General features: G+C 41.8%; 1 protein-coding gene across 4 annotated transcripts in view; it reads left to right on the top strand.

The window, feature by feature from the left end:
* tsnare1 (T-SNARE Domain Containing 1) overlaps positions 1 to 25,664 on the top strand; it is a 574,772-nt gene that overhangs the window by 365,602 nt on the left and 183,506 nt on the right. For all 4 annotated transcript variants that reach the window (XM_078398598.1, XM_078398601.1, XM_078398600.1 and 1 more), the window contains exon 5: positions 24,508 to 24,598. In XM_078398598.1, coding sequence (XP_078254724.1) covers positions 24,508 to 24,598 — 91 coding nt within the window. The remainder of the gene's footprint in view (positions 1 to 24,507; positions 24,599 to 25,664) is intronic.

The following is a 25,664-nucleotide window of genomic DNA, read 5'->3' as shown; positions in this document are numbered from 1 at the left end:
AGTTGAGGCAGATGCTATAACAACATTTAAAAGGCATTTGGACAGGTACATGGATTGGATTGATTTAGTGGAAATAGGTGAGACTAGTGTAGATGGGCCAAAGGGCCTATTTCCATGCTCTATGACATGGAGCATATTTATTACACAGAGATCGGTGGCTGTCTGAAATGCACCTCCGGTGAAGGCAGATACAATCGTGGCATTTAAGAGGCGTTTCTATAGGTACATCGATATGTAGTGAATGGGGGGATAAGGATCATGTGCAGGCAGATGAGATTAGTTTAAATTGACACCATGTTCGGCAGGGACATTGTGGGCCGAAGGGCCTGTTCCTATGCTGTACTGGTCTATGCTGTAGGTTTTATATAAAATCCCGCCGTTCAAAGAAAGGTGGGGCTGTGAGTATTAGGGGGAAATGGTGGTTTCAGGAGAGAACTTTCTTGTGGACTTCGCCAATATCTATCTTTCGACCAGCATCTGTAAATGGATGATTATGGCTATTTTACTGCTGATTTTGCTGTTGGCAAAATGGCTGATTTGCTTCCTACATTGCATTGGTGAATCCTGACATTGTGAAAGATGTGGTCTGAGTCTGAGCTATTTCTTCCTTCCACTTCTTGACGCGATTTTTAAAGCAAACATATTCTTTCATTTCAGATGCTAACTGACAGTCCGCATGTTTTGTAGTTAAGGTGCCAGGTGTGCCTGTGGTTTGAATTACAACATGTTTTTATGACTGAGGATTCGGTAGATTTGATAATCAGGACACTTTACAAATGTTACAAGGTTGTTCCCTATACTGACCTCACTAAACATCACTGCTGTCGACAAAGTGGGCTGAAGTAACCCCTGAGTTCTGGGCATGATAATTAAGGGTTACAGTACCTGAAGCATGATTATGGTTAAGTTATTAATCAGCCACAATGTAACAAAATAATACAAGGGACTAAATAACCTACTCTTGTTTCTTATTGTGGTGTCACTGATATAATACCCGACCAACAATTGGTACAACTTCCAAAAATAACAGATGAAGCTGCATGTTCGTGTACTTAAGAGTCACCAGGGAAGGCAACTGTTCCTCAACACATTGAGAAATTGTTCCACACTTGGAAACTGCACTGCAAATCTGTTTTTATTCATTAATCTGTTTGGCCCTTAGATACTAATTTATCTACACATCCAAGTAAGTATAATTTATAATGTTCCCAGAGCATGATAAGTTAATATTAAATTATATTAACTTTGCAATGCGCAATTTAAGAAACTACTTCTGAATCTTGACTTCAGTAGTTGCAATTAATTGATCGATTTAACGAGAGAAGAGACTGTGGTCACTGTGTGGGTGTTCTGGGAATCAATTATCATTAACCAAGTTGCAATTTGCTATTCAGGGCAGGTTGAATACATGCATAAACATTGCTGTGACTGAGCCTGTATGTTCATTAGTAAAGAGAAAAGAATAAGAAATTGCACTTATATAGTAACTTTGACGATCCCAGAATGCCTCAAAATTTGCAGCCACTTGAGTACCTTTGAAGTGTATTCAACAATGTAAAGTAGAATCCCCTATATGAAGCTGATTGAGAAACCATGACCATATTCATCAAGACACTGCAGACAACATTTATACTCTTCTTCATAATCAAGCTGTACGATTACTTGCATCCACTCGAGATGATGGTTCAAATTCCCGTGGAAGATGCCACAATTCTGAGGCATGCTATCTGACAAACAAATCAAACTCAGGTAAATCATGTAGTGTGAAGGGAAAAGCATAGAATGGAGAACATAGCATTGGAGCACAATAGTTCCAGAGATAAAATCTAATGACTGCAATGAGGTGGAGAAGAATCAAACTGCCGCCTAGCTTCTGGCAGGACTATTCAGAAGCATGATAACAGAGAGAAAGAAACTGCTCCTGAGTCTGATGGTGCATGCTTTCAAGCGTCCACATCATCTACTCGAGAGGAGTGGGGAGAAGAAGAAGTGAACGGGGAGGGAAAGGTGTTTGATTATGTTGGCTGCTTTCCCGAGGCAGCGTGAAGTGTAGATGGAATTAATGATGGGGAATCTGGCATGTGTGATGGACTGTGCTACACCCGCAACACTTCCAATTCCCTGCGGCCTTGGCAAGCCAAATTCCGAGATAATTTACTTTAAAAAATTCTGTTTCAGGGCAGTCCAATAAGCCTCCAAATAAAGCAAAATTTGAAGCAACTTCCAGTTGTGTGTTTAAATTTAGTGTGGTTCATTTAATTTAAGAAAACAGCTAATGCTCTGATGTTTCTGAAGGTATATTGGTCCTGTGGGATTTGTTCTCCATGTGTGTGCTCAGTGACTAAATACTGTTAAATGATCTGAGATGCTGGAAGTACATATCAAGCCAGGCAGCATCTTTGAAGAAAGATATAAGAGTTAGCATTACTGACCTTGCAACAGAATCGGAATATGTTAGAGATTGAATCAATTTGAAGTAGGATGGGCGTGGACCCGTTGGATCCAAATCTCTCTTGCGGGCATCTTGTTTGACTACACTGCACCACAGGAGAAACATCAGATGCCGGGCACGCCGGGACGGACACTGGTCATCCCAACGGGGGGGGGGGGGGGGGGGGGGGGTGGTGGAGCGCATTTATTAAAGTTTATTAAGTCAATTTTTTTTTAAATTAACAAAACTTGATTTATTGAGACCGCGGGGGAATGGTGAGTAAGGTGGGCCTAAAATTGTCACGCTATAGTGTTCCGTTTTAGCTGTATTTCGAAAACAAATATAAGCACAAACACACAAATATACAAGATAAGAGTTTTAGTAATATATATATATAGATGACAGCGGATATATTGTCCCCAATTCTCATACGGGCTTGTTTAAATCGAAGATAGACACAAAATGGTGGAATAACTCAGCGAAACGGGCAGCATCTCTGGAGAGAAGGAATGGGTGGCGTTTCGGGTCGAGACCCTTCTTCGGCCCTGAAACGTCACTCCAACGAGAGTTGAGCAACATCCTCTCTCACTGCTCCCCCTCTGTGATTCCTCCTGCTCTCCGACTCTACAACCACGTTTTAACCCAGAGTCTGAAGAAGGGTCTCGACCTGACACGTCACCCATTCCTTCTATCCAGAAATGCTGCCTGCCCCACTGAGTTACTCCAGCATTTTGTGTCAATCTTCGATTTAAGAGCTTGTTGTGTCACTAATATGTTGGTTTGGTTTTGGGCAGTTCTCAACTGACCGCAGCCAACTCATTTTAAGGGGTTAAGATTAAACCTCTTTCCCAACATAGATACTGAGCAGTGCCTGATTTCCAACATCTACATAAATGCCGTAGACAAACGGAGCAGGCCGAGGACGGACAGGTGATTGTGGGAATAGGAAGGGAACCTAAGTACATGTGACAAAAAAGTACCATTGAACCATTGAGTTGAAATGGCAGGCTACTGAGATCTCAAGATGGGTAATGGGACAGAAATGCTGGAGTTAAATTCTGTCCCTTTTTGCGGTGCGTGCTATTAGTAACAAGTACCATAGCTAAAATCAAACCTTTCCTCCAATTCGACGACACAGAAAAAATCATTCACGCTTTCATTTCCTCCCGCCTAGACTACTGCAACTCCCTATACACTGGGATCAGCCAATCTTCCCTGCCCCGCCTGCAACTGGTCCAAAACGCCGCAGCGAGACTCCTGACGGGTACCCGTAAAAGGGACCACATCACCCCGATTCTGGCCTCTCTCCACTGGCTCCCTGTACGGTACAGAATCAACTTCAAGCTCCTCCTATTCACGTATAAAGCACTAAATGGACATCCCCCCCCCCTACATCAAAAATCTTCTAACCCACCTCTCTAACTCCAGGTCCCTCAGGTCGGCCGACTTGGGGCTACTCACTATCCCACGGTCTAGGCTTAAGCTCAGGGGTGACCGCGCTTTTGCGGTTGCAGCTCCTAGACTGTGGAACAGCATCCCTCTCCCCTTCAGAACTGCCCCCTCCATCGACTCCTTTAAGTCCAGGCTCAAAACCTATTTCTACTCCCTACCGTTTGAGGCTCATTGAGGAGGCGCTGTGAACTGTTCTGTATGTGCTGTTAGGTTTGCGTGCTACTGTATGTTTCATTTTTTCCTTAGTACCTAATCAGATGTACAGCACTTTGGTCAACGTGGGTTGTTTTTAAATGTGCTATACAAATAAAATTGATTGATTGATTGATTGAAGTTATTAGATTAATTTGGCATCATGTTGAGCACAGAGATTGTGGGCCGAAGGGCCTGTTTCTGTGTGGTGCTGTTCTCTGTTCCATGTTCACAAACTTTGGAGTAAGTCCGAACATTCCCTCTAGTCACACTGCCGTGGTTAGTTATAACACCCTGATGTGATCTAAACAAGATCAACTGCCTCAGAGATAAAGCTTTGGACTTTTTTGCAGCGTCGGGCTCAATAAATTAACTGTTAATTCTTTTCCTAAAGGCAGACTTAATAACTGACACAATCTATCACTGCTGATGCTTGGTTTCTCTGCAAAATTACATTGAGATAAAATATCAGCATGAAGAGGAGAATTTTATATATTGCACACCAAAGATCTTGCCTGTTGTGTGGGGCAATCTATCACCATTGTGTACAAGGGCCTCGACTTGAGGGGTCATGAGGCAAGAGTCAAGTATGTTTAATAGCCTTATGTACCAACAGCTGAACAATGAAATTCTTACTAGCAGCAGCGGGTATACACAATACACATAGATAATCCATAGTAAACAAAAATTAAATAGATTAATAACCCCAATACCAGTGCAAAAAAAACCTAAGTCCTTAGTGCAACCAAAGGCAGTCCACATAAGTGTGTAGTTGACGTTAGGGTTGTGTATTGTTCAAGGGCCTGGGCTGTTGGGAAGAAGCTATTCCAAAAGTTTGTGGTCATGGTTTTGAGAATCCATTATCTTCCTCCTGAATAGAAGTGAGATGAAAGTGTGAAATGCGAGTCTTTGATGAAATTGGCTGATGAGAGAGGGCAGATTTAAAAACATGCCTGCAGATGCTGAAATCATGATTTCCCAATCACAATTAGGAATGTTCGCAGCCATTCAGCCCTTAAATCTTGTCTGTTTTTTAATTGAATGATGGCTGATTAATCCTTTAGCCCTAAGGTAGACACAAAATGCTGGAGTAACTCAGCGGGTCAGGCAGAATCTCTGGAGAGAAGGATTGGGTGACGTTTCGGGTCGAGACCCTTCTTCAGATTCGGAATGGGTGACGTTTCGGGTCGAGACCCCTCTTCAAGATTCAAGATTCAAGATAGCTTTATTTGTCATCCAATATTGGACGAAATTCAGTCACCCACAGTCCAACAATAAAAGCATTAAATAGGCATTAAAATTACACAACCCCAAAAACACACAAAAAAAGAAACATCCATCAAAGAAACATCCATCACAGTGAGTCTCCTCCAGTCCTCTCCTCACTGTGATGGAAGGCCACAACGGGACAGGCAGCATCTCTGGAGAGAAGGAATGGGTGACGTTTCGGGTCGAGAAAGTGTACATGGCTGCGTCAGTCTGAGTGCTCAATGTTGGCGGCTCTGTTCTGAAACAAACAATAGCGCGGCACTTTGGTATTCGGTTCAGTCTTGACCGCTCCAGTTGCCTTAGCAGCAATACCTGGCTCGGGGTGGGGGGAGAGCTCAACATCTCTACCACTTAGTGGTTTTCTGATGTGTGTTCATAAAGGGGCTGGCACTGATTTTAAGATGACTTCTTATTCTTTCTTCCCCAACCAGAGAGGCGTTCCCTCGCTCCCTCTCCCTCCCCCACCCAAGTTGCACTAGCTTCTCGTTTTCACCCTACAAACAGCTAACAATAGGTGACGTTTCGGATCAAGACCCTTCTTCAGACCCGATCGGTCACCCTTTCCTTCTCTCCAGAGATGCAGCCTGTCTCCTGCTTTTTGTGTCTATCTTCGGTTTAAATCAGCATCTGCAGTTCCTTCTTACACAAACAGCTAACAATGTCCTGTTTCCTTTATCATCGTTACCTTTTTGCTTATCTTTCATTCATTGTTCTTTATTTCTCTACATCATCATCTATATCTCTCGTTTCCCTTATCCCTAACCAGTCTGAGGAAGGGTCTCGACCCATTCCTTCCATCCAGAGATGTTACCTGTCCCGCTGAGTTACCCCAGCTTTTTGTGTCTATCTTCAGTCTTCTTCATTCGGGTATTTAAAAGGATTTCAAAGTTGATGATGTCAGCCCGAAAAGTCCTTGCTGCTGTTTGGTAAAGCCTTTTCGGCATCATCAATATTCACAACATTCTGCATGTGGCTGATTTAGGGATAAGCAGTTAATGATAACAATCTGCACATTAACGTCTCCTTTGAACTTTCCAGTGAAAATTGTTACAGTGAAGCAAAGATAGGGCTACAATGTTAACTTCCCATGTACCTCAGAAATGTGGCTGTTAATTACGTTTCATGCTGCCTGAGGAAATTTTAATAGCAACCCGAGAATTTGTTTTATTATTAAAATGCATATAATTACATTATACAGCGGAATGAAATAATGTGATATTCCCGAATCTTCACATTTTAATGAACTTTCTGATTTAATTTATTGATTTGAAATTGCCCTCTGCCTTTTGAACTTAATTAGCAACTTGAAGCATACTTTGCATTCGGCAGCAAAGTGCACACTTTCAAAGCACGCTGAAATGCTGCTCTTATATACTTTGTCTCTGTTCTTTTCAATTTTATATTCTTTTCCTTGGCTTGTGCAAATATTTCATGATCTAGCTTCCATAAGCCTGAAGCTGTGGAAAGAGGCAAGCATTTTGATTGTCTTAAAAAGACAGGTTAATGGCTTGATGAAGCAGGTAATGTAGATAATGTGGAAAGACTGAGTATGATAGGCTAAATGGCTTCCCTTGCTTCAAACTGTCGTATAATCTCTATTTAATTTAACATTGTACAACCTTGGCAATCATCTCTTCCATAGCTCCTAACCCTTTACTTACACTGTGAGGCGTTTCAGAGAAATCGGAGTGGTTGCTGTACAATCTTGAGTCTTTGTTTTCCATTCAGTGACAGTGCCGGCAATCCTACAAGCAGACAAGATCACATCACCAAGTGACCTTTATTCAAGCTGTACCTTCTCCCTCTAAAACTGAATTGAGTTGTGGCAGTTGGCATTAACCCATGTAGCACTGTTTCTGAACTGTCAAGCGCTGGATGTTCAATGGGAGTCACTGTAGTACAGTGACCTCACGTTTAGAGCACACAATCTTTTATTCATCTGAACCAGTTGGAAATTCAGTGCAGAAGATTCATAAGGCTCTCAGGGTGCATCTTGTTGTTGAAAATCCCCAAGGAGAAGAGAAAAGTCAACAACAGAGTACATTATCTGAGTGTGTGATTTATTTATTTTTTCTGAGCGTTGTACTGACCTCTTTCAAGTAACAGTGAACTTCTGATTGCTTAGCCTGTGACAAAATACGTAACATTACTTCACAATGGTTGTTTTATCCTTGAACTGTCATCTTACTTCACAACTTAGTACAGCTAAGCTTGGCAGGGTGGAATCCCCAAGGATTGGAAGTTGCTCTGCTCAGATAGAGTTGTTGAACTGGATCAGCGGCAAGCACCTATCTGGGTTTCTATAGGCAATTTCCTTTTAAAAAATGACACCAGGCCAAACAGAGATTGTACTTTTTAAGAATATACAAAGGTAATTGATGTATCTTTCATGAGTGCTCAACAGCTGATTTGGCCGAGTAAATTGAAAAGAATCAAACATCTATGGGATAACTTCCTGAAATAGATGCAAATTCTGTTTTGTCCACCATGTTATATCGTCGTCACCATCTTATAGGAAAGATGTTGTCAATCTGGAACGGGTGCAGAGTGGTTTTACGAAGATGTTGCCTGGACTCGAGGGCCTGAGCTATAAAGAGAGGCTGAGTAGATTATGACTTTATTCCTTGGAGCGCAGGAGGATGAGGGGTGATCCTATGGAGGTGGACAAGACCATGAGAGGAATCGATCTTTTGCCCAGAATAGAGGAATTGAGAATAAGAGGACAAAGGTTTAAGATGGGGGGTGGGGGTGGGTGGGGGGGATGATTTAATAGGGACCTGAAGGGTAACTTTTTTATACAAAGCATGGTGGATGGAACGGCAGGTATTATCATAACATTTAAGAGACATTTGCACAGGTACATGAATAAGATAGGTGTAGAAGGTTATGGGCCAAGCGGTGCAGGTGGGACTAGTGTAGATGGGGCATATTGATCGGTGTGGCCAAGTCGGGTCGAAGGGCCTGTTGCCTGTTTCCATGCTGTATGACTCCATGACTCTAATAGCTGTTATTTAAATGCAGACACAATGACCTAGAGATGCTTGAATCTTGAACAAAACACAAAGTGCTGGAGTAACTCAACAGGTCAGGCAGCATCTCTGGAGGGATGAACAGTCCTGACCTGAAACACTACCTATCCATTCTCCCCAGAGATGTTCCCTGACCTGCTGAATTACTCCAGCTCTTCGGTTTTGTTGTTGTTTTAATGCAAGTGTCTTTGTTTAGATCTGTCACTGTATTTAGCTTTAGGTTTAGTTTAAATTTAGCTAAGATTTAGGTTTATTGTCACGTGTACCGGGAAAAGAGTGAGAGGGTTTGTTTTGCATGCTATCTCAACAGACCAGCTAATACTATAAATAAATATAATCAGCCCAAACCCAAGTAGAGTAGTTAGAGTAAAGGGGAAGATGCAGATTGCAGAATATAGTTTTCAGCATTCTAAAGCACCAGTTCCATAGGCAGTTGCATGGACCAGTTTCTCCAATGCATTTGAAGTTAAATGTGTGGTCAGCATCAGCAAGATCAGGAGTATCAAAGTTTGATGAGAGTCTTTGACAAGCCTTGTGGACCAATAATTCGAAGAGATGAATGGAAAATCCTAAGGAATGGATTGCAATATTATAGACAAGTAAGGGCCAAAGGCAGACAATGGGACTAGTTCAGGTAGACCTCTTGGTTGGCATGGACGTGGTGGTCCAAAGGGCTTGTTTCCGTATTGTATAACTCTATGACTTGATAAGTAATTCAAATTGTTTGTTGACATAGTTTGATCATTTAATTGGTCTTATATTTGCAAAATATTTAAAACTGCAGTATTATAAGGAAAGAGTTGGACTATTTCATACACATGCAATTGGAAATGGCACCGATGTTCAGATGTGCTTCATGATTTTATGAACTGGGCAACTATGGCACATGTTATGGAGCCTAATGGCCATCGTATAAAATTTAAATTCAGTAATTTGTTTCTCTCTGTATATTAACAGATTTTCATATATGATTTATAATCAGTAATTAAATCACTGAATCACAACTGTCATTTTGAACTATAAAAGTGACCTGACATATCCATCACCAGCATCATTCACCCCATTGAATAAAATGTCTAAATAGAGCAGATTGACTGCACTGGATTTGAGGAGCACTGGCTCGTTACTCACTATTTAAATTTAGAGTGTTGGAAGGAATTGCAGATGCTGGTTTACACTGAAAATAGACACAAAAAGCTGGAGTACCTCAGCGGGTCAGGCAGTATCTCTGGAGAAAAGGAATAGGTGATGTTTCGGGTTGAGATCCTTCTTCAGACTCTCGACCCGAAACGTCACCTATTCCTTTTCTCCAGAGATGCTGCCTAACTCGCTGAGTTACTACAGCTTTTTGTGTCTATCTACAATTTAAATTTAGTTTAGTTTAGTTTAGAGATACAGCATGGAAACACCGATTCTGCATCGACCAGCAATTACCCATGCACTAGTTTGATCCCACACACTAGGGACAATTTACAGAAGCATTTTAACTTACAAACCTGCACGTCTTTGGAATGTGGGATTAAACCAGAGTACCCAAAGAAAGCCCACGTGGTCACAGAGATAATGTACAAACTCCATACAGACATCACCCGTAGTCAAGATCGAACCCAGGTGTTTGGCGCTGTGAGGCAGTAACTCTACCGCTGGGCAGCTCCTTTGTGCCAAGTGGCCCAAATATCCAAGTTGTTTGCATACTTGTGTATTTGAATGAACTTTGAAATGTGAGAATCGTTTAAAGCAACAGAGATATTTACAACTGGATACAGGAAAGATAATGGAAGCATTTCCAAAATGAGCCCCACATTATGATGCTATCGGATCTCCACAGAATAAATCCACTTCAAGTACATCGTTATTGAAAATATTGAGACCTGGTGAAATATGAATCTTTGGGTTTTGGGTGTCAGTGGTATTCATCACCCTGTCGGAGATCTGACAATCGGTATCACTCTGCTCAATGGCAATCCTGCACAAATTGTTTGAACCTTGGTGGAATTCCTGGAATAAGATCAATGGAAGCAAGTGAAATACAAAGCATGTACAATAAAGTATTTATTTTTAATCTGAATAAATATCAGATTTAATTTCAATTTCATTTCAGTCCATTCCTTTCTATCTGATTAGATAAATGTTGTCATGAAGCTGGCTTTGGTGAGGGTGTTTCACCAAAACCATTTCAATCTCTGAGTCAAAGCTCTTGCAACAGCCACCTCAAGACCTTATCATCTACATCATTTTACCCCTCATCTCCCTTTCTCTTGCCTGCTCCCTGGCTGACATCCTTCCAGTCTAATTTGCTTTAGGTTCACACCCATTCTTCCTCTCCCCCCCCCCCCCCCCCCACTCCAACCACTCTCCTCTTCCACCTATATTAGTTTAGCTTAGTTTAGAGATACTGCGCGGAAACAGGCCCTTTCGGCCCACCGGGTTCGCGCCGACCAGCGATCCCCGCAAATTAACACGATCCAATACCCACAAGGAACAATTTTTACATTTACCAAGCCAATTAACCTACAAACCTGTACGTCTTTGGAGTGTGGGAGGAAACCGAAGATCTTGGAAAAAAACCACGGAGGTCACGGGGAGAACGTACAACTCCTTACAGACAGCGCCCGTAGTCGGGATTGAACCCAGGTGTCCGGCGTTGCATTCGCTGTAAGGCAACAACTCCACCACTGCGCCACCGTGCTGCACAAATATTCCTTCCTCTGGCTTCCCAACACTCATCTCTTCTAGGCCTATCTAACATTTTTTTGTCTCTTCGTCTCTTCATCAGTGGCTTTTGTCCAACCATCTACATATCAAAAAGCCTCCTCATCTGTACCCACCTATCACTTGGCAGGGTTTGTCCTGCTTCCACCTCTTTTCCAGCTTTCTCCTCCCCCCCCAGTGCAATCAGTCTGAAGAAAAGACCCGACCCAAAATGTCACCTATCCATGTTCTCCGTAGATGCTGCCTGACCCACTGAGTTACTGCAACACTTTATGTATTTTCTCTCATCAAGTCTTACCATCGAGCTGACTGCAGCCATGAAATGTCAGTCATGTCTTGCTTCCGAGTTAATATTTCCAGATTAGCCAGGCCCCTGAATAGCTTTCTAAGTGTTGTGGCTGAAAAAAGCAACTGTAGGAGGAACTCAGCAGGACAGACAGCACCCCTGGAGGGAAATGGATAGACTATGTTTTGGGTGGGAAGAGTTGTGGCTCTTGGTTTTGCACAGAGAGCATTATTTGGGGTGATCAGCAAGATAAATTGTTAGTGAATTTAATTTTTCTTCCGTGAGGTACTGGGAGCAGTGTTATTCAAGGCACTCTGTTGCTTTTTTCTCAGATGGCATTACAGCCTTTACAATCTCCATCAAAAGAAACAGGTTAGATTTTAGGTAAAACATGATCACAAATTTAAACGGATATTTTTTTTGTATTGCTGTAACTCTTTTTACTGCATTGCATATTTAGTATTCTGTTGTTATACTAGTAGTATTCACAGTATTCTGGTGTTTAATTTTTCACCTGCATTTGAAGAATGGTGCTGCTCAAGCTGTGGAGGAATGGGACACCTTTTACTGGAAATCCACCCACCTTTTGGCATATTAACATTTCCCTTGCAAGGATGCAACCATAAACACAGAGGTTAATTGTAATTGTATCATGCCAGGGTGATGAAATCTGTTTCTAAAATTAATAGATGAGGGAGGAAACATTTAGACCAATTGTTCAAAGCAAAGTCATTAGAAATGTGCTTCATAACTTTGGTCAGCTGCATTCAGTTATCCCCTCACCATCTTCAAATTACCTCAGTACACGTGTCAATAATAAACCAAAAACCTATAAAATGCTTGGGGTGTGCTGAGTTTTTTTTGCACGGTGCCATAAAAATGCACATTTTTCATTTTTTTCCCCTTTATCTTGTTAACCTTGCTACTGCAATCATCAAATACAATTCTTCCTGACTCCATAAGGATGTGCTTTCAGAGAAGAGCCAAGGAGAGAAGGTAATGTGGCCTTATGTTCAAATGAAGCTGGCTTCCCTGCCTGTTGCGTGGGAACATGGAAACATTCCCTGCCACCCATTTCCTCGTGATCAACACTGGCCATGGATAAGCAGCCTGTCGCTCTGAGTGCTAACTCAGAAAGATTTAAAGTTAAATGTTCTTCAAGGAGATGTTCACAGCTAGCTGAAGCTAGACAGCCCAATCTCCAGTTAAAAATATACTGGAGTTATTACACTGAACTCTCACGGGAGAGTTCCACACATCAGTTTGAAGACCCGAGTTGTTGTTTCCTTGCTCAGTTTAATATCTATGACAGCCTAGTTTTCCTTAAATCCCTGTCGTTTTACTTGATTCCCATAATGTCTCCAGATGTTTAATTCTATTGTTTGCACCACTCCTTTTAGTAATGAGACCTTTTATATTTAAAATGAACGCATAACAGAGACTAGACACTTGACTTGAAGTAACATTTCCAGTAACAACTCAGCTAGCTAATTCAGTGATACACATGAGGCAGAGGTGTCTCAGATCTGAATCCCTGTGTGAAGTTTAGCTTCTGATAGCAGGCATGGTGCAATTGGCCAAATGACCCATGTAAGGAAAGTAGAATCAGCCATCTCTGAGTGCCTTCCAAATTCTATTTGTGCGAGCATTGGTGAGATCCATTTCTGAAGCTGAATCATCTGCCAGTGATCGCTGTCTAGGTTCTAACATCATCACTTGTGACAAGAGTGCATAGTTTGTCTTGTACCAAAATTGCTTTTGAAAAGGAACAAGGAGAGAACATTGGCAGATAAAGGTCAAAGAAATCTGTTTTTTTTGTGTAAACTCGGCTATTTTGCCAAAGATAGGCACTTCTTGAGCTGCAATGCTCTCTGACTTTACGATTAAAGTTACTTATTTTCAGCAAGTTTTGTTCAAATATAAATCATTGGCAAGGCCCCATCTGGAATATTGTGTGCAGTTTTGGTTGCCTCAGGTTCACCAGAATATTGCAGTGATAAGGAGAGACTAGATAGGCTGGGATTTTCTTTGGAGTGGAAAAGGCTAAGGAAGCTTAGAGTTGTACAAAATTGTGAGGGGCACACATAGGGTTGACAGTTGTAATTTTTTTCTGCATTTCAGAGGTGCCTATAACCAGGTTTATGGTTGGGAATATGTGGTTTAGAGCTAAGTTTTCTTGCACCCAGAATGTGGTTTGAATTTGAAATGTAATGCCTGAGTGAATGCAGGAGGCATCTCTTAACATCTAAGATACACACTTGAGGTGCCAAGGCACCTGAATTGCCATGGCAGAGAAAGCTACGGGCCAAGTGGTAGCAAATTATATTAGTATAGATGATTGATGGTTGGTTGGCATGGGCATTGTGAGATGAAGACTCTGTCCTGAACATTAATTTTTTTTAAAGGAATCCGGAGGTAGAATTGTCATATTCAACGTGTTTTGCTATTTAAAATTGTGTTGATCTCCCCGTTTGTAATGTTATCAGTAATAAAAGAAGTGTTTTATGACTTAGATGAAGGGATTAAAAGTACCATTAGCAAATTTGCAGATGATACTAAGCTGGGGGGTAGTGTGAACTGTGAGGAAGATGCAATAAGGCTGCAGGGTGACTTGGACAGGTTGTGTGAGTGGGCGGATACATGGCAGATGCAGTTTAATGTAGATAAGTGTGAGGTTATTCACTTTGGAAGTAAGAATAGAAAGGCAGATTATTCTCTGAATGGTGTCAAGTTAGGAAGAGGGGATGTTCAACGAGATCTGGGTGTCCTAGTGCATCAGTCACTGAAAGGAAGCATGCAGGTACAGTAGGCAGTGAAGAAAGCCAATGGAATGTTGGCCTTCGTAACAAGAGGAGTTGAGTAGAGGAGCAAAGAGGTCCTTCTACAGTTGTACCGGGCCCTGGTGAGACCGCACCTGGCGTACTGCGTGCAGTTTTGGTCTCCAAATTTGAGGAAGGATATTCTTGCTATTGAGGGCGTGCAGCGTAGGTTCACTAGGTTGATTCCCGGAATGGCGGGACTGTCGTATGTTGAAAGGCTGGAGCAATTAGGCTTGTATACACTGGAATTTAGAAGGATGAGGGGGGATCTTATTGAAACATATAAGATAATTAGGGGATTGGACACATTAGAGGCAGGAAACATGTTCCCAATGTTGGGGGAGTCCAGAACAAGGGGCCACAGTTTAAGAATAAGGGGTAGGCCATTTAGAACGGAGATGAGGAAGAACTTTTTCAGTCAGAGAGTGGTGAAGGTGTGGAATTCTCTGCCTCAGAAGGCAGTGGAGGCCAGTTCGTTGGATGCTTTCAAGAGAGAGCTGGATAGAGCTCTTAAGGATAGCGGAGTGAGGGGGTATGGGGAGAAGGCAGGAACGGGGTACTGATTGAGAGTGATCAGCCATGATCGCATTGAATGGCGGTGCTGGCTCGAAGGGCTGAATGGCCTACTCCTGCACCTATTGTCTATTGTCTATTGTTTCACAGCAAAGTGGCATATGCCAAGACAAGTTAATTCTTTCAGTACTTTCTTAAGCGATGGCTAAGAGCAAAGGACATAAAATATAACGAAGTACTCCCTAAAGTAACCGTAATGCACATTGGAAAGCTTGGGTCCCTTGTGTTTTGAGATTTGTTCTCAGAGTAGAGATATATTTGGTCAAAACAGTCTTCTTAACTCATAGCCACAAATCTTGAAGTAGTGATTGCAGAGGTTTCTTAAGGATGCTTGAAGAACATTAAGAATTCACTGCATAGTGTGGGCTTGAGCTGTACATGGAGACAAGTGTCAGCTTTGCAACAGAAACAGGATTAAAAAAAGCATTGGCTTTTGCAGGACTTTTCCTTGTCATATTTTCTTCCTGCAAACATGAGCAGAGATTCAGTTTGAGAATTCAATCGTCAGTATTTCCTTAAGGCACTGAGCACCTTAGGTCTCTGCAATGGGATTATGCGGAGACTTGCTCAAAAAGGGCACAACTTTTTCAAGAGCAAAACAGGATTAAATTGGAAAATGTGCAAGTGAACCGCTGCTTCGCCAGGATGAAACGTTTGGGTCTCTGGAGGATTGAAGGAAGTGAGTAAAGGTCCAGCTGTTTCACCTGAGTTGGGGAGGGGAAATGAATCTGATGGTGACATTATAATAAAAATAGCAGAAGATATGATAGATGAACAGTTGAATGTGGAGCATGTGACCAGGTGACCTCCAAGGCAATTCTGGGCTTGTTTTTGTGTCCCTCGCAGGGACCGTTGCCATCACAACTTCTTGGTCCACTCTGTTACCACCAAACACCTCCTTTCTTACAGCATTTTCCATTGCTAGTACAGGCAATACAAGGCGGCACAGTGGCTCAGCTGATAGTGCTAACTTGAGGAACAGCACTTCATCTTACCTCTGAGCGTGTTTCAGCCTTCTGAACCTAATATAGAACTCTACAACCTCAAGTAACTCCTACGTTCTTCAAAAGGACACAAAATGTTGGAGTAACTCAGCAGGTCAGGCAGCATCTCTGGAGAACATGTTCCTTGTTCCTACTTTCTTCAGTCTATGTTCTTTTGTCTATTTTCTCACTCTCTGACTGGTCCCATTCACTCATTGACGAGCTAACCTTGTTTACAGCCTATTCCCGTGGCCATCCTGGTTTTTCACTTCAGAGACACCCCAACTGCTCCCTGCAGCATTAGGCACTTCCTTTCTCTCCCTCCCAGTTCTAACAAGGGGTTCACTGATTCAAAGCATTCATTTTGTTTCTAGTAGTTAGTAAAAGATGCTGCCTGACCTGCTTAGTGTATCAAGCGTATTAGTGCCTATAGTGTATGGCAGAACTCATCAAGAAGTGTTTCTCCCCTCGAAAACATTTTATTTACTGAACCTCTCCTCCCACACTCCTCTCTCTCCCCCCCCCTCCCCCCCCCCTCCCCCTCCCCCCTCCCACACCACTTTTTCTGGCAGGTCAGCTTCCATTATAAGCCTTCTCTTTCTCCTCCATGTTAGCCTGAAGGCTTATTTATGTACCTGGCTGTAGGAGGGAATTTTGTGCTATATCCATACCATGCATCTGGCTTTACTCAGTTAGGCACAAACACAAAATAAAATAGCTCATTGATCAGTGGTTAGTCTATCTAACAAGTCAGTTTATTGAAGGTCTTAACAGAGCGCACTGAGAAACACTCTGAGAGAACCCAAAGTCTTTCCCAAAGTGCACTCTTAAAGCCTTCAATAAACCAACTTGTTCGATAGACTCACCACCGATCTACGAGCTGTTTTATTTTGGGTTTGTGCCTATCTGAGTAAAGCCAGATAGAGGGGACGGGTATAGCACAAAATAGCAGAAAAAATCCCTCCTATACTGGCCATCAGGGAACCCAAGCCTAGATGCAATTGCAATAGGTTCATGTATATCTCAAATATTCTGTCCTACCAGTGAAAATTCAGATGCATCTAACATTGAAAATCAACCAACTGCACTACAAGTTTACCCTTGCAGCCAGAATCAATGCACTCTGCAAATTGTCATCCAATTTGTTTTGTATTCCTCTTTGCAAAGGGTAGCACATCACAAGAGCTGTGTAAAGCATACTAAATTGAAGGTAATGTAGGATCATATGTATAACATGAACTGGGGAGTATGAGACCCAATTTCCAAATTTGATCACACAAAATTTGAAAGAGTAGTGTGGTGAACTATTAGGAAGATATTAAAAGGGTGACTAATTCTATACAGGCAGATGAAATGGAAAGATGGGTGGTAGGTGAAATTCAGTGCCGAGAATGCAAAATAGAAGAATGAGAAGAGAAATTAAACAGGAGCGCACAATTTAAAAAAGGGTACCAGAACCGAGATCAGAAACCTTGTGGAAAGGCAGGTTGAGAAAATGATTAAAAAGGCGTTATATCCAGAGTCAGAGCATAACAGCATATGAATATCATGCTGCTAAACCATCAAACAATGGTTGAGACATAATCAGTGTGCTGTGTCTAGTTCTGGAAGCCACACATGTCAAGGCTTTGGTGTGACTGCAAAAGTGATTCAATGAAATCATTTCAGGGATGCATGACTTAAATTATTTTGGCAGGCTGAAGAAAGGCTGGAGGATGAGGGTTGATCTTATGGAGGTGAACAGAATCATGAGAGGAATAGATCGGGTAGAGGCACAGTCTTTTGCCAGAGTAGAGGCATCAAGAACCAGAGAACATAGGTTTAAGATGAAGGGGGAAAGATTTAATAGGGACATGAGGGGTAACTTTTTACACAAAGGGTGGTGAGTAAATGGAATGAGCTGTCAGAGGAGGTAGTTGAGGCAGTTGCTATCATAACATTTAAGAGACATTTGGACATGTACATTGATAGGATAGGTTTAGAGGGTTACGGACCAAGTATTGGTAGGTAGGACTAGTGTAGATGTGGCATGTTGTTCAGCATGGGCTAATTGGGCCAAAGGGCATGTTTCCACTTTGTATGACTCTATGACCATGACTCTAATCTGAGGCTGTTCTCCTTGGAACGGACAAGATTGCAAGGTGATCTGAAAGAGTTATTTTGAAATCATGGGTAGTGTTGATGGTGAATAACTGTTCCCTTGCAATGAACCAGAAGACACAGAGTGCAGGGGATTAATGAAAGTTCCAAGCCTGAGCGATACGAGTGCTAACCACTGTTTTTATGATAGAAAACCATATAACCAGGGATGGTCGTGAAGCCAGATTGACTAGCATTCAAATGGGACCTGGATATGGGGAAAGGGCTAGAGAATGAGACTGGCTCGATGACTCTCACACAGGTTCAGTCTGGACTCAACCAGCAAAATGCTCTCGTGATTCTGTGAACAAACTCCCATTCCAACCAAATGAGTGGGAAGTGTACTGATGGATTCTTCTTGCCACTGAGTGTTCTGATCCTTGCGTGTGTGATAAACAGGTTGTGTTAGCAAGATCACTGAAGTCCAATTTGGTAAGGCTGATGCCAGATCAGCATGGCACGAAGGTAAATGTTATTGCCTACCAACTCTGCTAGCTTCTGGGGTGTGTGTGCTTTACACCACTGCACATACCCAAATTTGCCAGGTCATGTAAATCAAAAATAAAATGTGCAGTGTGAATTTGCCCGTTGAATGAAACTCGTTAGCACTGGAATAGCGGGTCCCACACAGCTTGGTTTTATATCACTGGTCTCGCAATCTCTGGGTTGCTAACCACACCACAGTCCTTCCCAGGGCTTCTCATGCCCATATCATTTGTGACTATTTGAGGGGGTCAAATGTAAAAATCTGTCCGTGCCTTTGAGCTATTTAAAAATCTAAATCACATCCCTCTCGATCTTCCTAACTCTCGTGACAGCTCTAAATCACCAGCCTCTCTTCACAATTTGGTCTTTCCATATTTCCTTCCAACATAGGAGGAGCCCATTTGGCCTGTGAATCCATGCCTACTTACAGGGTAACCCAACCATTCTGGTTCCCATCTCCCACTTATTTCCCATGTGCAGGTAGATAAGCGATGGTCTTGACAGCATGCTTGGCGTAGGCATTGTGGGCCAAAGGACCTGTTCTTGTGCTGTGTTCTATATAACCAATTCTCTCATGTTACAAGCCTACTGATTCTCCCACCATCCACTTACACTTGGGGTAATGTACAAGGGCCAATTATCCTATTGATCTGGGATGTTGGAGGAAACAGGAAGCATAAGGGAAGCCAGTGCAGTAACAGAGAGAATGTGCAAACTTCACACATACAGCAATAGAGTGAGAATCGAATACTGAGGCAAGTGAGGCGGCAACTTTACCTATAGCACATCGATGTGCCACCTTTCGAGTCTAGAAATACCTTTCTGCTCCTTCTCGGAATCTTTGTCACTATTTCAAAGTAAATCAATAGGTTAAATATCTGAACATATGAGAAGGAAGCAACCATTGATTGATCAAATGGAATGCAGTGACTAGTGGGGTGCTGCAAGGCTCAGTGCTGGGACTCCAGTTATTTACAATATATATTAACGATTTAGACGAAGGAATTAAATGTAACATCTCCAAGTTTGCAGATGACACAAAGCTGGGTGGCAGTGTGAGCTGTGAGGAGGATGCTATGAGGCTGCAGGGTGACTTGGATAGGTTGGGTGAGTGGGCAGATGCATGGCAGATGCAGTATAATGTGGATAAATGTGAGGTTATCTACTTTAGTGTCAAGAACAGGAAGGCAGATTATTATCTGAATGGTAGACACAAAATGCTGGAATAACTCAGCGGGACAGGCAACATCTCTGGAGAGAAGGAATGGGTGACGTTTCGGGTCGAGACCCTTCTTCAGACTTCAGATTGGTGTCAAATTAGGAAAAGGGGAGGTGCAACGAGATTTTGGTGTGGTTGTACATCAGTCACTGAAAATAAGCATGCAGGTACAGCAGGCAGTGAAGAAAGCTAATGGCATGTTGGCCTTCATTGCAAGAGGATTTGAGTTTAGGAGCAAGGAGGTCCTACTGCAGTTGTACGTATTGTGTGCGGTTTTGGACTCCTAATATGAGGGAGGACATTATTGCTATTGAGGGAGTGCAGTGTAGGTTCACCAGGTTAATTTGCAGGATGGCAGGACTGACATATGATGAAAGAATGGGTTGACACTATTCATTGTATTCTAGTGAATACAATAGCTTGTATTCACTGGAATTTAGGATGAGAGGGGATCTTATAGAAACATATAAAATTCTTAAAGGTTTGGACAGGCTAGATGCAGGAAAAATCTTCCCAATGTTGGGGGTGTCCAGAACCAGGGGTCCCAGTTTAAGAATAAGGGGGAGGCCATTTAGGACTGAGATGAGGAAAACATTTTTCCACAACATTCACGCAGAGTTGTGAATTTGTGGAATTCTCTGCCACAGAAGGCAGTGGAGGCCAATTTACTGGATGTTTTCAAGAGAGAGTTAGATTTAGCTCTTACGGGCTAAAAGAATCAAGGGATATGGGGAAAAAGCAGGAACAGGGTACTGACTTTAGATGATCAGCCATGACCATATTGAATAGCGGTGCTGACTCAAAGGGCTGAATGGCCTACTCCTGCACCTATTTTCTATGTTTTCTCTGTTTTGTATGTTTTCTAAATGTAGGAAGGAGTGTGTAAAGACCATCAAAATTCCTGAACTGATTTAGCACTGATGAGTAGTGACAAATTCTGCTCAACATGATTGATAGGTGAATGGAAATCAAAGAAATGAGATTTTCAATTTATTATGAAGAATATAAAGTAATGTTGAAATCTATTGCCAACATAGATAAAGATAAGCGTTTCGACACTGCCTTTTGGTAGTCAATGAAAATATCCAGTTGATGTAATACACCATTCTGCCAAGTTAATCAAGTCTTGGAATGAGTGCTTGGTTGTAAGCTTTTAAATATGAGACTCAATTTGTATGACCAGATTTGAAGTGCTGTGTTTAATTGTAAACGTCTTGTCTTCAGAAATACATTGAGGTATTGGCAAAGATTCAGGGAAGAAGTGAGAAAGATTATTTCCGAGCGCCAAATGCTAAATTGTGATGGTAGGCTGTTTGAATTGAATTTTTCCTCATTGGAGAAAGTATGATTGAGAGGGACATGATCTAGATCTTTAGGTTGCTGAGGGGCATGGATAATGTAGATGCAGGAGGGTCATTTAAAGTTAAACTGTAACTGCAGAACAGGACGACACTGACATGGAATTGGATAGCCTCAAGCAACATGAGAGATTAGAAACAACATTTTTTTTACTCCTTTGTATAATGTACGTATGACCTTTCACCTACTGCGGCTATTGCAGCACTGATTACATTGTTTAGAATGTAACTGCACAAATAACTGGTTATGAAAGGGATTGAATGTTAGTTGAATAAGAACTGCCTGACTCAGAGTCATACAGCACGGCAACAGGCCCTTCAGCCAACTTGTCCTTGCCAACCAAGATGCCCCATCTACTCTGGTCCCACCTGCCTGCACTTGGCCCATATCCCTCTAAACCTTTCCAATCCATGTACCTCTCCCAAGGCGTTTTAAATGTTGTTTTACGTTTTCAACTCCTGTTATTCAAAGGCATTTTATGGCACAATGGTGCATTATCAGCTGCCAAACAGGAGATGTACTGAACCTGCCCTTTCTCATGAAAGCCACTGTTCAACTATGCGGTGAGGCAAAGATCCATAACATTTTTTGGACATAATACCACCGAGATTACAAGTCTTGGGCTCCAACACTATTGAGAACAGCCAAACAGTCATTCAACCTTGTAATAGGAAGGTACTGGCATATGCTGGTTTATACCAAAAACATCACCTATCTTTTTCTCCGGAGATATTGCCTGACCAGCTGGGTTACTCCAAGACTTTGTGCTAATCCGTCAACCTTGTTATTTCAGATTAGGGAGAAAACCTGTGGTGGCATACAATCAATATTTGATACTCTTAACTCAGTTGAAATGTATTAATCTAATTGATCCAGCACCTGCAGCAATTCGGAAGTGGTGTGAAAAAAAAAAAAACAGGCGGATGTTTTTGGGTGGGTTGCAGTTTATAGAGGATAGAGAATACATTCAAGAAAACATTGAAATAGTTGATGCAATAAAATGCAAACTAAAGTATGATAATCTGAACTACAAAAGGAAGAGTAGCTGCAAAATCCTCAAAGGGTTAGTCAGCATCTGTGGAGGAAGAAATGCATTTAACAGGTTGCAGGAGCAACAAGGAATCTATTGGAGGAACTCAGCAGATCGAGTAGCTTTTGAGGAGAGAAAGAAACTGTCAATGTTTCGGGTCAAGTTCCTCCATTGGGACTAAGAGTAGAGAAGGAAGACAGCTGATAGGAGAGGTTGATTGGTGAGACAGGGAGCACTGGGTGATTGTTGGATCCAAGCAGGGGTGAAAAAAGATAGGCAGATCACGCCAGGTGGGGGAGAGAGATGGGGACGTTAGGCGACAGTGGACGACAGAAGGATGTAGACAAAAAAAGGGTCAGGTGGAGACAAGTGAAGGAAGGGGAAAGTGAATTATTGAGGACTGCTGGAAGGTGATTATAAGGAACATGGCACGGTGGCACAGCAGTAGAGGTGCTGCCTTACAGCGCCATAGACCCAGGTTCAATCCTGACTATGGGTGCTGTCTGTACAGAGTTTGTATGTTCTTCTAGTGACCATGTGGGTTTACTCCAGGTGCTCCGGTTTCCTCCCAAAATGTACAGGTTTGTAAGTTAATTGGCCGATAAAAATTGTAAATGGTCTCTAATGTGTAGAGTGGTGAGACCGGGGATACTGCTGTGCTGGTGTACATGTATCACTGATCGGTGCGCACTCGGTGGGCCGAAGAGCCTGTTTCTGGGCTGTATCTCTTAACTAAACTAAAGTAAATAAAGGCTACTAATGCTGGAATCTGAAAGGGTCTTGACCCGAAGCGTCACCCATTCCTTTTCATCAGAGATGCTGCCTGACCCGCTGTTACTCCAGCTTTTTGTGTCTTTCTTAAGTAAGGAAGGTGATTTGGTCAAAGAGTGAATGGGTGTAGTTAGAGAAGGCAAACATACTTTAGATATCTTGACTTGTCTACCTGTATCAGTCATCCATTTGAGATATTGGCTCAATTTGTTTTTTCGCCCCTTTTTTTCATTTGTTTTGAACTACCGGGAATAGCACCCTGCTCTGCATTTCCCTGTTCCTGCATGACTGAAGAAGGGTCCTAACCCAAACCGTGACCTTTCCATGTTCTCCAGAGATGCTGCCTGACATACTGAGTTATTCCAGCACTTTCTCTCTTCTTTTGTATACCAGCATCTACAGTTCCTTGCTTCTTCTTCTTATGTCTAAGCTCTCTTGCCGAGGTAGGGCCTGAGCATGTTCTCTCCCCGCCAAGCTTCTTTTGTCTTCTTCCCAATTGTACCGATGGGTCTTCAATCTGATATGTTGTCTATTTCTCTTGCCGCAGATACGGAGTGACCTGAATATTTCCAGTGTTTTTTGTTTTTATCGTGATTATCATGTCTGGAAATGTTAGAACGCGGAATCTGAATTTCAGCAGTAGAAAGACTGAGGAAAAAGATGATAATGTTGCAAAAAAATATATATATATGGAGTATAAGAAAATAACTGCAGATGCTGGTACAAATCGATTTATTCACAAAATGCTGGAGTAACTCAGCAGGTCGGGCAGCATCTCGGGAGAGAAGGAATGGGTGACGTTTCGGGTCGAGACCATTCTTCAGACTGATGTCAGGGGGGCGGGACAAAGGAAGGATATAGGTGGAGACATATATATGGAGTGTCTCATCCAAAATATGGATGAAAAAGACTATTGAGCCATACATAGGCAGTACTGTATGGTTCTACTTTAGTCAATGCCAGAAAGATACATCGGATCATGGAAAATATATCTCATTTGTGGGGGAATCTCAAGCAGTGAGTTGTTGTTATAATTCATTCATATTAAACCAGTAAGGAGGTCTTTTGTTAATTGGGATGTGATAATATTTCTTGTTGCACAAATTACATTCAAAATGGACCAACCGTATCCTGAGAAACAAAAAAAACATCAATTTTTCCACAATATTTATTCATAAAGAGAGAGAGTGTGGGACGAAATATTCAATGGCGGAGAAAAGAAACCAATGGTTGTTTTTGCTCGTCAAGTCACTGAGCAGTTTTTTTTGCAAAGGAATTAGGTTCCATACAATTTGGTATTTCCCTGGTGACTTAGGCAGTCATGCATCCCTGTTCAAAAAGGAACAAAGACAACGTTCAGATGAGTGAGTAACCGGGAAGGCAGACAGTTCAAAGTTTTATTTGTTTTTTTTCAAAAGCATTTTATTGTTTAAACACATATTTATGATGTTGATTAATTCTGCTCTGTTTCCTGGTATGGTAAAACGAGTGTTTTTGCACAAAACCAGAATCATTCAAACAGTTTGACTTGAATTATTGCAGCTAAAACAAAATTCAAATGGCTTAAATATCATCTTTACATCATAAATTAATGAGAATGCATTGAAATTTTCCAACAATATAAGAGTATTTCCACTGTAATCTCCTTGATGATTACATCCTAATCGTTGTTCTTTCCACAGTTATTTCAGCTGTTTGATTTCAAACATAGTCTTTATTTTATTTATTGTTACCTCCTCCTTTCTGTTTTGCCAAAGGCACACAACTCAGCAGGAGACGAATAAAACCATCAGCTCCTCGACAAAGTATATCAAGCAGCTCTCGGAAATAGTACGCGGATCATCCAGGGTAAGAGCCAGCTGAAATGTAACAATAACTTCAGATATTATACAAATGAAACCAGAAATCAAAATGTAATTGCCAGGAAAATTAAAACCAGCAAGATTTGCATACAAAATATAATTACTTCTTGCCTTGGCTGTTATCCATTTTTAACTAATGCAGTCATTGCACATTTGCACCCTGAATTATTAATCGATTTTAAACGCAAGTTTTATTAATCCATCAATAATGAAACCCCATTTAATATGTAAATCCCACTTCTTTTTTTAGGCAGATTTGCCAGAGTTCTTGAGCAGTATTTTTTAAAATACTTTAATCGTGACAATTTTGCCTAAGCTTCCACATCTGTTGTGCTTTTGAGTGAACTGGTAGTATCCCAATCATGGAAAGGAGCACAGAATTGTGGCCTTCAATTGACAAGGCTAACAAGATAAGTGGAATATTTGACATTTAACCAATGTAAGGTGGACCCTCCCCTTGATTATAATTGGTCGCTGAACACAATCTGCAAAATGGATTTCAAAATAATGGAATGCAACTTGAGAAAAATGAAATCTGATCATTGCATTGGCCTGAGACTGCTGGAAACTCTTGTCAATGTGATGATGCATTAGCAGGCCACATCATTATCAATATCACAAAGGTTCAGGAAATGTAGAGCATGAACAATGTAATAGACTGGTAGACTGTTTTTTCTGAAATTTGTCAGGATACTTATCACCTTCCAGCCCTTTCCCTCCCCCACCCTTCCCCTGATAACATAAGGACTTGTCCACATCGATAACATTCCACTGTCATTGCTTGGTCAATGATGATTTGCCTGTTTGCTGGACATGCTTTGCCATTAATCAGCCTACTTAGATTAGAGCATAATAATAGATACTATCTTGATCCAAACAATGAGTTACCAATTGATCTCTCAGCGCTATGGCTGGCACCATCTTGTCCTTTTCAGGTCAGGATCTTTCAGTTCTACAGCATCTCATCTGCCAAGTCAATGATGAACCCTTCTGTCATGTCTCTCTTGTGCAATGTGTATTTCATCTGGGGCAGAACGTAGAATACTCCACAA

Source organism: Rhinoraja longicauda, chromosome 4 (assembly GCF_053455715.1).
Source record: "Rhinoraja longicauda isolate Sanriku21f chromosome 4, sRhiLon1.1, whole genome shotgun sequence".
Lineage (NCBI taxonomy): Eukaryota > Metazoa > Chordata > Chondrichthyes > Rajiformes > Arhynchobatidae > Rhinoraja > Rhinoraja longicauda.
Note: the sequence above shows the minus strand (reverse complement) of the source record. Positions and strands in the feature narration are given on the sequence as shown.